This window comes from Rhopilema esculentum, chromosome 8, assembly GCF_057945365.1.
Source record: "Rhopilema esculentum isolate cy_ngs chromosome 8, ASM5794536v1, whole genome shotgun sequence".
NCBI lineage: Eukaryota > Metazoa > Cnidaria > Scyphozoa > Rhizostomeae > Rhizostomatidae > Rhopilema > Rhopilema esculentum.
Genome location: NC_142822.1, coordinates 4,389,971 through 4,403,640, shown reverse-complemented (window position 1 = coordinate 4,403,640; position 13,670 = coordinate 4,389,971). Strand labels below are relative to the sequence as shown.

Genomic DNA, 13,670 nt, shown 5'->3' with positions numbered 1-13,670 from the left:
GATTCAAAATCAATTTTCGGTGATATCTATTAGCCGTTCTTTTTCACATCCACAGGTTAAGCGACAGGCGAAGAGGCATTGCTCAAGAAAAAAGAGAAGCTCGCAAACGCCTTCTTAGGCCAGTCAAAAGAAGTGAAAGTTCTTCGGTGAGTTCTTCTCAAAATTTTTTCCTAGTAATCTGGGCTTGAAAATTTACAAAGTAATATTTTAAGCTCGAAAAGTGAAGAATCAAATAAGACTCTCAGAGGACCCAAGTCTTCAAATGTAGATTTTCCCAAATTAAACAGTGGTCGAAAATTCAAAAATTAATCTTCTTAAAACACTTTCTAAAAAATTTGATTGCAAATAATTTTTACCTCAAAAACGAAATCTAAAACTTGGAGTTCAAAATCTTGTTCTACCTTTCACTACTTTGTTACAATACATTTAAGCAACTAAGAGTATAAGACTGTTTTTGTGAGAAAACGGCAGTTAAGTATAGTAATAAACAACTTCATACTAAAAATTCATTTTCTACCAACAATTCCTTGTCAAAAGTCATATTCAAATATTGAAGATTTAATTTCATTGAAAAGGTAAAAAATGTTTCAAGAGAAAAAATTGCTCAGTTGGCAAAAATGCGTCAGTCGGGAGTCGAACCCGGATCGATTGCTTGGAAGGCAACCATGCTAACCGCTACACCACCGACGCCTTGGAGCAACTGGCATTCCACGTTAATCATTATCTAATGTAAAGCCTCCACCGCAGTGAAGTTCAACCATAGAGACAGGATCCAATCTGCAAGAGTTCAACCTGTTCTATATGCTACGCATTACTAAGCTTTTTTGTTTTTTCTACACTTTTCTTTTCCATCCTTTTCAGAAAGAAGATCGAAGGAAACAGATAATAGAACAAAAACGCAGTGAGCTGGTAGGGTATACACAGATACAATATATTGTCTGACAAGATGTTTGCTAGTAACTTAAAACGGCCACTTCCCTTCTTTCTACAACCATTTTAAAAGACAACACTTTGTAAGAGCACCAAGGCTCGATTTTCCAAAAATATAAAAACAGCGTTAAAACATGCCCTTCCTAAGATGAAAATATTCTATTTTTAAAATTTTCACTCTTGTTAACAAAACAGAGTGGGTTATGTTGAACCAGGGCCGTAAATCTGTCATGTGAACAGGGGGGGGTCAGCAGAGCAAATCAATTTAAAGTGTGCCGTGGTTCATGGCACCACCAAGCAATTTATGGTATGTGTTATGAAAACAGTCGAGGGGCAAATGACTTGAAAAACAAAAGTCAAGATTTTGGGATTTCTTAAGACTTAGTACATCTGACTGTGTGTGTATAATTTGATAGATGAAATTTTCGGCCCCACGAATATGAACCTTGGGAGCTAGAATCAAGTTTAGTGACGTAGGAGGACCCACCATGGTTGGGTCCGACGCAAAAGAAAATTTTTGAAATTATACCTTCTAGAAAGGCTGAAAAAAGCACCTCCAGACTAAATTTAATAAAATACTAGATAACTCAGGATAGAAAATTCAACGTTTCTCAGAAGAACACAAATTATTGTTTATTGAGCGAAATTGTGTAGGGCAAGAGCCATGCTTAAACTCTAGAGACAGACGTTGAGGAAAGTAGGGATGATGTTGTATTGATTGGTAGAATTTTACTTCCTGAACAGAAATGTGCGTCTTCCTTATTTTGAGTGTTTTAAGTAGGCCATGTTTACACATCAAAAATGAATACATTCTAATGATACAGAAAGTGATTTACTAAATAAAAGCAAATAATAAACAAATAATAGAAATATGCGTAAATAAGTTGGTAAATAGGTCAAATAAAATATCAGCTTGCTTTCTTTTTATTTCATATTCTGTTTTCAAAAATAAAACGGTAAAAAATGGTAAAAAACAGATAAAAATCACTCTGCTTACAAAAATAACGGCTATCAGCATAAGTCAACTTGCACTTGACACCATGACTTAGTGGCTGAATATTTGTTGCAATAAAACATAAAAACGTAATTGGTTCAAACCCGGCTACCAGAGATTTGTTTCTTTCAAAGAAAATGATGATAATTTATCAAAAGAATCGTTTTGCTCCAGATTTTTGGGGGGGTCCAGTCCCCCCCGTCCCCCCGGGATTTACGGCCCTGTGTTGAACAACAGTTGTACTGAAATTTAGCCTGTACTGTGCTCCAGCCCCTCTACTTGCAAATAAGAGGTCTGGAACACAGGCTACTGAAATTTGATAAACGATTTAAGCTTTACGGGAGCTCAGCCACGTAAATAATAATGGGCGTGGGGCGTGATGCCCCCCAATGGTTGGAAAATTCAATTACAGTTGGGAAACTTAAAAGTTCACTTGGAATTTATTCCTCTTATGACTAAATATGTAAATTTTATAGCTTGGGTTTTTGGGATTTTAGATGTAAAAATCTTGGACCTTATTGAAATTTAAACTCTGGAGCAGACACATCTTCTAATCGCTTTTAATTGTGGAACCCTGTCCAACAGTCACACCTTGAGAACCCCATTTTTGTCGGAAAATCTGAGGGTCTGCAACCCCGATCCCCTCTTACCCCCAAATCAAATTTCTTTTGCTTCGTAGCTGAAAGCTATTGGCCTTTTAGAGTTGAATAATTAATGGGTCACTAAGCAAAACCATTAGAATAAAGATTTTAACGAGATACGTTTTGCTTTTGGGTCTGCGGTTCTCAAGCCAATGTGTCGAGTATACCTCCATATGACTAGGCCAATTTCGTATGGGGACACGAACTGTCATTTGATGATAAGAATACTCTTCCCTTTAGTCACTCTTTTTACTTGTCCTTAACAGAAAGTCAGACTTGCCGAACTCCGTCGGGATGCTGCCAAGGAAGATTACGAAAATCGTCACATGGTGAGTTAGAAGTCCCAAAATATATCGTAACTCTTAATTTCAAATACTCTGACATGCGATTGGCAAAGACCGATTGAAGATTTTCTAAAAGCTGCCTTGCCATGGTATGTGATCCAGACCCCCAACCCCCTAACCTGAAAGTAGAAGGATCTGGACCACAGGCTGGCTGCCCTTCGGGTTCTTTTTCTGTCCCTATACTCTATATATTACTTCGATCCCATGTCCCGGTTCATTGGCCTCTTGTCCTCCTCTCCCCCAAAAGATGTCCTTGTGTGTAGAAGGTTGTACCAATCTCCTAGTACAATTGTCATTTTGTTGATAAAAAGGACAAACATTTGTTTGCAGGGGAATTTTATACGAATTTATCCATCAAACGACAACGTCAAGAATACGAGGTACAAAAAGTTAGCAGAAGCTGCCGCAAAAGTATTTACAGGTATTGGCCAAAAATTGCAAGCTTAATCAATACAATAATGTTTTTTTATTTACAACGCTTATTTACAATAGCTCTGTGGTAGCTCTGTGGTATGAGGCCAAACCAGTAACTGTAATGAAATAATCACAGGAAGCAACAGCCTGGACGAAATCCTCCTTTAAAGATCACCTCCAACCTGGACTTCTTATCCAATTCTGTTTTTAGGACATTAGAAAATTATGTATTGAAAAAACTGTGTATTAGAGTAGCATAAAGGCTTGTAGGCTAGGAGGTATTCACTTAAGTTTGGATAAGATTTTTAAGGATAATACCCTAAAGGCATCGAAACATGCATGCACCTATTTGACTGATGATGATACCACTCGTAGCATTGTCTACCCCGGGGCATTGTTTATTGCCACTTACCCCGGGGCATTTATCATCCTTGCATACGTCATGGTCCAATTTGCTGCTTGTTAAACAGAAGGAAGTACAGTAATCGAACAATCTAAGCTATTTTAAAAAAAGCAATCCATTTTCAAAGCTCTTTACCATCGGCTTTGTTATGCGACAGGTGCCTGTACACAGTGGCGGACACTTGGGGGGGCGACCGCCCCCCAATACTTTAGAGGACAATGGTCTTTTGTTCCAAAACAATGGGAAATATGACGTCATCTTATTAAAACAATAGGCTTGCCCCCCAATATTTGATCAAGTGTCCGCCCCTGCCTGTACATAAATATGCCATAGCCTTTCCAATATTAGATGCCTTAGTTCATCCCAATTGAGATTATCTGCAAGCAATGTTTTTAAGTATCTTACACCTGTCACTGTCAGCTAAGCACATAAAACTGCTCTGTCTCGAATGTCCAATCCCAGTCCGATCTCATCAACGTGCATGTTACATCCAACTGTTTCCATTCTATACGCTTATTATTGAAATTCGATCAGTTACTGTCTTTCTCAGCTTTGACCTACTTTATTGCATATATTTGCTTTCCTTTTCTTTCTTTTGTGCTTGCAAAATTACTTGTACTGGTGCCTAGGTAAATATGTTTTAGTACTACGTTCCTTAGCAGGTTTTCTTTAGATGCAAACCACCTAACGCCGACTATTTCACTCTATTCGATTTTATTGTCAGCATGGTTTTATTGAACAACTCTAACATGGTTCTTATAGCTTCATTGAAGCCGAACCATCAAAGAAGTTCAGTAATCTTTAAATTAAAAAAGACTTATTCTTGAAACACAATTGAAGATTGTTAAACAAACAAAAATTATTCGAAAGGATCAAGATTTGTTGAATGGTTATCAGGCTTGTTTGACGTTGAGTATTTCTGTCAAAAAGGTTTAATCGTCACTGAGAGCTGCACTTTCTATAAAAATTCACTACAAATGTCTGTCAATGAATTAAGCTAGCAGTTTCGCATATCAATGGAGATGCATCATGAACGACTTTAGCAAGAGAAAACGCACGTTTGGCGGGGTGTTAAGTAAATCTTTTTCTTTTGTTGTATTCGGTTTGGTTTGATGATGAGAAGCACCTTGTTAGTCACCTTAAAAGGAGCCATGCACTAATTCATTACATCGTCGAATGTATCATTGCAAGGCTGATTTATTCATAGCTCAATGCACTGATATGCTTTATCAAGAAACTTTTTAGCGGGCCTAAGTTTTCTGTCAAAGTTTCGAGCAAATCGAGCGTTGTTTCGGGCCGTACGTTTTCTAATGCTCTTTAACCTGCACAACCTTTTTTATAATATAGCGATACACTTAGCTTTAAGCTATTAGCAGAAAAGTTTAGATATTTGTATTAAATGTTTCTCAAGAAATGAAAGACTTTACTATTGAAGTATGCTCGATAAGTGACCAGATTTTTTCAAGTTGTAAGTTTCCGAATGTTTTATGCCCGGCCTAATTTTTACGAAGCAAGTAAAAGCGAAGCTGCAAATGCTTATCCTGCTCATTCCTAATGCAAGATTTTTGTCACGTTCAGGGCGAGATTTTAGTTGACATTTAATTAGACCAATTATTTCTTTGCTAACTTGTGTGGATGTTTTGAAGTTGTTTCAGATGCGAACCAGTTGCTTCATCTCTTTCTGCTTATAAAAAATGCATATACTCAATTCTGCTTTCATATGCTAGGCTAAGTGGGGCTTAATTATCTTAAAGGAGTAAGGGGAGTGTTATTCTTGAAACCCTACTTTGTTAAATTGACAAGTTATTCTTCAATAGTGTAATTTTTAATCTGCAACTCAGTTATTGAGGTCTTTAAATGCTTGAATGGCCATGCACCGCCTGACTTTATGACGTACTTTCAGAAAATTAAACATTGTAAAGCAACTCGTGGAAACGAACACAGCTTATTGCTTCCAAAAGTGAAATCTGAAGCAGGACGGAATAACCTCAATTTTAAAGTTCAAGACTTTCTGCAAGGGTTTTGATTTTGACTTTTAGCATTTTTCTTTAGACTTATCATTGCTTGTTTCTTTTGTAAAAAATATTTTAAACATATTTTAAAACATATTTAGACTATTTTAAAACATTTTTATTGTAAAATTATATGAACTTATTATTGTAAAATATTATAAGAACTCTAGGTTAACAGGTCCTTGGTTGATAGCAGCAAATTATTTTGCTGAACAAGTTAACCTGTATAAATATGGTTTTATTATTATTATTATTATTATTTATTATTATTAGGTTAAAAGAGCAAGTTCAATTTCCAAGCACACATTTTGTTTAGTGGTCTTGTCCACTTCACCTCCACTAAACTAAGCAGATCGTTAAAAATTTTCTGTCTCGTTATTCTCCTTTTGCCACGTTTAAATTTTAATTGTTTACATTTAGTCACGAAACTAGCTAGTTTTTAAGTAATTTTGGTAGCTTTAGCGATGCTGCAGTTTTTAAACCTTAAATATGGATACAATTGACACGAGCAATTAAGATTTCATCTCGTATGATAAGTTTATAATGAAAAGTCGTTTGAACAGTTTTTTGGCGGTACAGAACTTGAAAATGGCTTTGAATAAAGCAAACATTTTAAAACATATTAACTAAAAGCTTTTTCGACTGACACTCAGAATGAAGGGCATAAAACGTCAGAATGAAGTTCCGAAAGAACACGATAAAAAATATTTATCCAGTTGTGGATAAGTTGTTTGTACAGAAGTAAATGCAAAATGTATAAGAACATCAGCTTCAATGATAAATATAAACTGTATTTCCCAATGGGAAAGTAATACGGTCAGATGTGCCCAAAGACCTTGTTACTGCCTTCTCCCCCTCTGTTGAAAATTTTCACTCTATTTTGGAGGAATCAGAAACTCACTGCCACCTGAAAGAAGGGAGATTATGAAATAAAGGGACCCTATTCCCAGCCGTGACGCTACCAGGATCGCCCGAGCTCCCCTTCTTCTTGCTCGGAACCTGATAACAATTTTATCGCGAAGGTTTTTTATGATGAAGATTGCAATCGATGATGAAGATTGCCGGTATCTTTTGCAAGCGCATACAGACAATTTTTTCAGGGTAACAACAGTTTTATCCATTCGGGCTACCATTCCTGCCTAATATCTTGAAACATCAACCTCAGTTTGCAAGGAAAATTCAGCCACCCTTTCTCTTCTTTGAAATAATTATATGCCAAAAACAACCCAGTATTTTTTCATTTAACTTGTATGGTTTTTCCCTAAGCTATCGACATTTCAGAGGATTGAAGGTTAGAGAAGTCGTTGTATACGGAAATAGAAAGTAAAAAAAAAATTGTTGGTGCTCGAAGTATTTTGGAAGGAATTTTAAAATTTAGGCTTCGCTTGGCATTTAGATAAGTTGTTAATGACGTGATCATATTAAATATGCTTCTTTTTCAGGTCGACCTTACTTGCAAAAGGAGGCTGCAAGACAGTTTCATTCTCTAAAGGTAGAACAAATCATTTCTTTCTTAGTTGTTATATAGAATAATTGTAATTTTTTTTGCGTGTAAGTGCACAAAGCATATGAGAGATTATGTAGGGGAAAACGACCTGAAAACTCCATTTTATGAGCAGAAGCGTGGTTTTTTAGCAAATAGCTAAAGTATTGATTTTCTTGAACTCTTAATTTCCAACCTCTTTGAATTAATTATCTCGAAGGAATCCAAACATCTTCGATTGGAAAACTAAGCGTAGATCAGTTCATAAACTGACAACCAGCGAATAGTTTCAGCTCACTTTCACAAAGCAAAACAAACTTTCTTATATCTAGCCCTCTCAAGGTGATTTCCATTGTCACCTTGTATCAGTAGCAACCCCACTGCATCCAGCACCAACTCTAAACAAACTGCCAGATGCGTTTCCGTTTGCTAGAGAAATTTTAGATAGATCTTTTGTGGACACGGACTACACGATAGATAGTCAAGGCAGTGAAATTTAGTGAGACACCCCGCATAGGCCTAAGGCACACATTCCTGAACCAAGACTGTATATTTTCAATATTCCTAAAGGTGCATACTCATACTTTAAAATCCATCATTTTTTATTACAAAGCTAGTATCTGTTTTGTTTTTACAGTTTTGAATGGCTACATTTTGACTACTCGAAGACAATTTATCATAATTTTTTTACATGTTTCATCATCAACCAGGAAATATTTTTTAGCTGTATATAGGAAATAAAAAAAGGGGATGCTTTTGACAAACCGGAGCTCTTTATATTGTTTGGCATTATTATGCACAGACGAATTTGAAATGCAAAGTACTGTATGTATAGCTGCGGGGATCTTTATGTTTTTGTCTTAAGCAACTGTATAAGGGAAAGTTGATAAAGAATGCATTGAATTATATTGGCTAGGAAGAAGAAGTTATTGAGCTGTTAGAGCAGGCAGAAGATGACGATGAAAGGCTGCTTCTCAATGACCTCGACGAAATCTCCGTCAAGCCGCCAAAGGTAAATGTTTCTTTCTTATCAGTTGAGATGATATTGAGCCGTGCGATAGATTACGACATGCAGGAAGTATGTTCTCACGAAGCGTCGTGCAATCCAGAAATTTCATGAATAAGTTATATAGTACAATCTGTTGGATTTTTGCGGTGAAGCACGTAATCGAAATATTAACATTGAAACGAAATCAGATAAATTTCTACCGTCTCTAGAGGAAAAATATTGAAATTCCCCAATTTTGTCCTATATATTAATATATATATGCTTTTTTGTTATATATATGTTATTATATACACCAAAAATCCTTGAATGGTCCTTACATAGTATTCGTTTCTTACATATATCCATTTTACAGATATTTAAAAAAATCTATCTAAACAAAACTGGCTTTTATAAAAATATTGGCTCGAGTTTTCGCGAAGTCAATTACCTTTTCGTGACATTTGATATAGCTAATAGTGTTTTCAACTTTCAAGGTCGTATTTTTGAAAAAGAAAAGTGATTATAAGCAAAAATTTAAGATTGTTTTACCAACTCAAAAAACGAAATACCAACTTTTTTATAAAAAAAGCCTATGATTACTGCTAAACAACGATAATCTTATAAAATTTTCAATTCTGGGCCTAAAATTATTCATAAATCATTTTTAAGAAGAAAGTGCAGACCTTTGCTGTTGGTTTCTTTATCAAGAAAACGTTTTAGGAAATCAAACATTCTTGCATAAAAAAATTGAGATTTGTGTTTTTAAGGTCGATTATTTCTACGAAAGGTCTAATTTTGGATGTAATTTCAACTGAACCTTCTGACTATTAATAATGGTAAAACCATGTTTAGGAGAAATGTTTTGGAATGAATTGTCCTTATTTCCTTCACACGAGTCAATCTTCTCTCTCAGGATATTTTTAATGTATTGTAATGTACTGTTAAAGACCTAATTAAAGATTAAATCGGCTACGAAAGGTTTAAATTGAGAGCTTTTAGTTTTTCTCTGCATGACATTTCAGGTTTTTAATTATTAATTGTAACAAAGAAAGGAAGACGTATCCGTAACGTGATACTATTATTTTTCAGTCTGAATATATACCGCTATTATGGTTCACTAATTGCATATAAAAGGTTATGTTAATGATCTTGCATATTGCTATACCTATACTTACGTATGCAACCCACGTGCGGCTCGAGAATCTCTGCTCTCTCGTGACCTTGCGTCATGCGTCATTACCAAAACTACTTGATAATAATTTTATCCTTCGTTTTCTTTTAAATTTGAATTACCCTTCTCAAACAGTTTTTATTTCATGCTCCGTTGCTGTCCATAGCACCAAAGTCTATTTTAAAGATTTTAGTGGACTATGTATATTTGAAGTTCTACCCAATACTTTTTTCCAGGATTAGAATAAGGTTTACTTTCTAGCGATGTCATCTTGTGATACATTGCACCCAGTAAGATAAGAAGGAAGAGCTTTCATTCATTCCCAACCCAAATCTTATCCGCTTCCCTCAATTTCCGCCTGTATCCCCACCTCGTGGGCCCATCTCTGCATTCTTCATGTGTACCCTTCGCCTGCACCCTTCGCCTGCACCCTTCGCCTGCACCCTTAGCCTGCATTTTCAACCTTCACTCTCCGTCTGCACACCCATTTGTTAATTTTCTATACGTTTCGTCCTTTTCTCACCAACTCCTTCCTACAAAAAAACTTTATCTAAATTCTTCAGGTTAAAAAATTACCTATTATGATATATAGATTTAGGCGCTAAGATTGTAAAGTTCCTTCCTGCCCAAATGTAATCATCTAAATGTGCATCAATTTAACGTACCAATCAAAAACTGGTTTCGTGAAGGTAAACACGCTTTATCGGCCTGCAGTTGATTGTTTTAAAAATGCAGTCTCTATTGATGCTTCTTGCTAGTATGTATATGTATCCAAAATGTTGAAACATTTTACATATAAAGTCATTCTTATAACTGTTGTACGTTGTACGATGTTTTTCCAGCAGCCTCGCCTATATTGCTCTATTTACAAGACATAACTATAGCCTTTTATATAACCTACATGACAACTTGCCTAGGATACCGTACATTAATGTTCTCAATACACTAATTGGTAATCTCTCTTTTCTAAGCCTTTGATGTCAATGCCTTCTGCAAAGCCTCCTGCACGGAGTGAAAGTGTCTCAGACCTGCAAAGCAAGCCGCAAGTTAAGCGACCGTACTCGTCCACAAACGACCGCATTCGGTGCGGACAGATTCATGCACTCGCAAAGCATAAAGGGATTAGTAAATCGATGTCGTCATTGTCCCTGGATGCGCAGAAAGTACGCATAAGGCCTTTTTCTTCTTAGCGTTAATTAGAGTTGTTTGCATATTTATTTATTATATGCAAGCATTGGATACAAAGAATCATCACGGCAACACGTATATCATGTTGCTTTATTTTCCAATTTGCACGTGATTGAGAGATATGATTGAAATCTAAGTAATGTGACAGTGGAAGATATTCTAGTTGCTCCTGACTCACAATATCCAGATTGATTGACACTTGAGCCAGGAGCTGTCCATCTCCCTTCTTCTTCCCATACGTGAATTTTCAGTGTAAGGATTGCCCGAAAGTAGTGGTCGCGTTGTATCGACCCAAGGGTCTTGGGTTTAGCGTCCCTGTTATGACATCTGTCACTTGCAGTAAGGAGAGTCGCCAGCCCTCAATTTTTCCATGCATAGGAATCACAAGATGTGGTCAAATCAAGAAGTAAGAAAATACAAATACAACAGTGTGGCAAAGCGAGGAGTTTATAATGATATATTTCTAGAAAATCATCATCATAAAAATATATTTTGACAATGAGCAGAAAGAAAACAGTGAAATGCCTCTAAATATGCAAAATCATTTAATTCTACTACGCATTTCATGAGACATTGCTAGTTAAAGATTTGAAGTTTGCTAACGGATAACTGGAACCAGGTCCAAATAAGTGGTTTGATGGGGGAAATGCCTGTACTCATGTGTCTATACCTCTGGCAGTTTGTAACCGATCTAACTAACCTCTCAAATTTAGGGGTATTTTATGATTTGCTTTCGGGCTATTTGTTCAATGTTAAAAAATGTAAGAATAGATTTTTGTGATATCATCATTTTAGTACTCTAAACGGATTCTGTAATGTGAATAAGTTATTTGAACCATGTTAAAATTCTCATCTCTATCTATGCAGCAGGAGGATCAGTCTTCAGCCAACTGCTTTTGTGGTGATGCCAATGAACTTACAAGAGAAAGCTTGCATGCCCTTAACAATATGAAGATAAAGTTTCCCGGAAAGTCGAATGAGGAGGCATCCAGACTGCTTGATAGTGTAAGTTTTTGCCTTTTGAGACTAACTTTGTTTCCAAATTTAAAAATACGTTTCCCAAACCCGAACGAATTTGTGTCAGTAAGCAAAGTCTTTAGTTGCAAAAATTCTTTAAGGTGCATTTATTAATCCCTTTCTGCAGGTATGATGTCTACCATATGTCTTGAAACACCAACAGAATTTTTTGTCATTCACATTAACTGTTTCCCCTTTCAAACAATGTTTGATGGTTCTTCAAAGAAATACACTATTCGATCTCAACTGTATTTTGGATCCCAGAATGGTTAGGGTATACTTCAAACATTGTTTTGGAGGGAAAGAGGCCAACTCAGTTTTTTTACAGGGTGAATTGAAAATAGATCAAGAATTAAATGAAACTGCACGGGTGTTATCAGTACTTTAGGCAAACATTGTAGAATGAAATATGATGAAGTTTTATTTTTATTTTCAGATAATGGAAAACTGGAAATACCACAAACCAAAAGTTGCATCATATTGGCTAGTGAAACTTGATTCCGTCAAGCGCAAAAAGGTTAGTTGTTTTGCCCCGTATTTTTTACCGTATTCTCTTGCAGGTGTAAAATGTCCTGAATTATAATTGTACATTGAAGCGTGCATTTGAGCAAAACAAGTTGTTTGCCAAGACTGAGTTGCAGGAACGTAAATTTACGGATATTTTTGGAAGGTTATATTTCAGACTGACATTCATCCAATTATTATTTTGTACTAAAATTGCACTGAGCCGTTACTTGCGAAACATTAATCTTACAGGTTTCGGTCGTTTCCTTTCTAAATTGAGAAAATCCTCAACATTAGCGTTATGTTATATTACTCTCTGACGTAAATAAATGTTGGAATTGCGACTTAGATTTTTCTGTTACTCTCACAAAGCCGACTTAAGGCCGATTTCCACTAGGCGAATTCTTCCGCGTGAATCGAATAAATAGTCGACGCGATAGAGTAGGACCGTGATCTACTTTCAGCGAATCGAATTTTGTTGTTGCAAATTCTGAGAACAATACACCACGCATGCTCACATTGCCAAAAATTCGATTCGCGCGAAAGAATTCGCCTAGTGGATATCGCCCTTTATTCAGGTGGTTTCAAAGATTGAGGGTGTAATGTGTCCTGAATTATTATTGTACATTGAAGCGTGCATTTGAGCAAAACAAGTTGTTTACCAAGACTGAATTGCAGGAACATATATTCACGGATATTTTTGGGAGGTTAAATGTTACGAAATTTTTGACTGAAATTTATCTATATTCCTTTATGCATTAAGAAATTACTCGCCATTAACATTATGTTATGTTATTCTCTGAGTTTAATAAGCTCGGGAATTGCGACTTAGATCCCGATTACTCTTAATTTGCCGACTAATTGAAAGGGTTTCAAAGAGTGTGACACCCAACCACCACCACCAACCCCCCCCCCCAGCACCGCAATGATATACGTTCCTGTTGAGTTGAATCTGGTACCCATGTTTTGGAGGGACTGCAATTTACTACATCGGAGATCAACAAGCATTAGACAACTTAGAAAATTCTGCCTTTTAAAATGTTAGCACTTTAGCTTGTTTTCAAGATGAATTTTAAAAAACGTTGACACCACTGCCTTCAACCAGATTATTACGAAATTACAAAGAACGGTTGGCCTTTTTTATTTTGGCAATCAATCAATCAATTTTCAATCTTTTCTTGCTACCAAAAGCGTCTGATTTGCCAACATGTACTGCATGCTACACATATGCTGTCAAAAGCTTTTGCACCTCTCACTTCATCGAGAAGAAAGCATTCGTGTTATGAACGCAAATGCTTGCGTCATTGTAATCCAAAATATTGTACTTTAGCACCATTCTGTGTAGCTATGGTGTTTTCATAAAATCAAGCAGCCCATTGCAAGATGTCCCAATCAGATGAGCTTGAGGGTGCGCAGGATTATTTTAACTACTGTTTTAGTTTCGTTGCAGCTTCAATTGAATTGCATGCAGGTTAAAAGTGACTGTACCGTCTAGATATTACTGCTATCCCAACGCTACTATGGCACCGTTTACATGATCTCCGGCTAGATTACACTCCGGGGCAGGTGAACACGCTGCAG

At 36.2% G+C, this 13,670-nt stretch overlaps 1 protein-coding gene and 1 non-coding gene across 2 annotated transcripts in view; one reads left to right on the top strand and one right to left on the bottom strand.

The window, feature by feature from the left end:
• The window catches only part of LOC135694924 (tubulin polyglutamylase TTLL7), a 30,319-nt gene that overhangs the window by 11,354 nt on the left and 5,295 nt on the right, over positions 1-13,670 (top strand). The window contains exons 15-23 of the mRNA XM_065213813.2: positions 56-146; positions 862-909; positions 2,832-2,894; positions 3,240-3,330; positions 7,181-7,230; positions 8,138-8,233; positions 10,352-10,543; positions 11,436-11,573; positions 12,022-12,102. Coding sequence (XP_065069885.2) covers positions 56-146; positions 862-909; positions 2,832-2,894; positions 3,240-3,330; positions 7,181-7,230; positions 8,138-8,233; positions 10,352-10,543; positions 11,436-11,573; positions 12,022-12,102 — 850 coding nt within the window. The remainder of the gene's footprint in view (positions 1-55; positions 147-861; positions 910-2,831; positions 2,895-3,239; positions 3,331-7,180; positions 7,231-8,137; positions 8,234-10,351; positions 10,544-11,435; positions 11,574-12,021; positions 12,103-13,670) is intronic.
• On the bottom strand, positions 619-690 carry Trnag-ucc (transfer RNA glycine (anticodon UCC)). Its single transcript has one exon. It is a non-coding gene; the product is annotated as a tRNA-Gly (tRNA).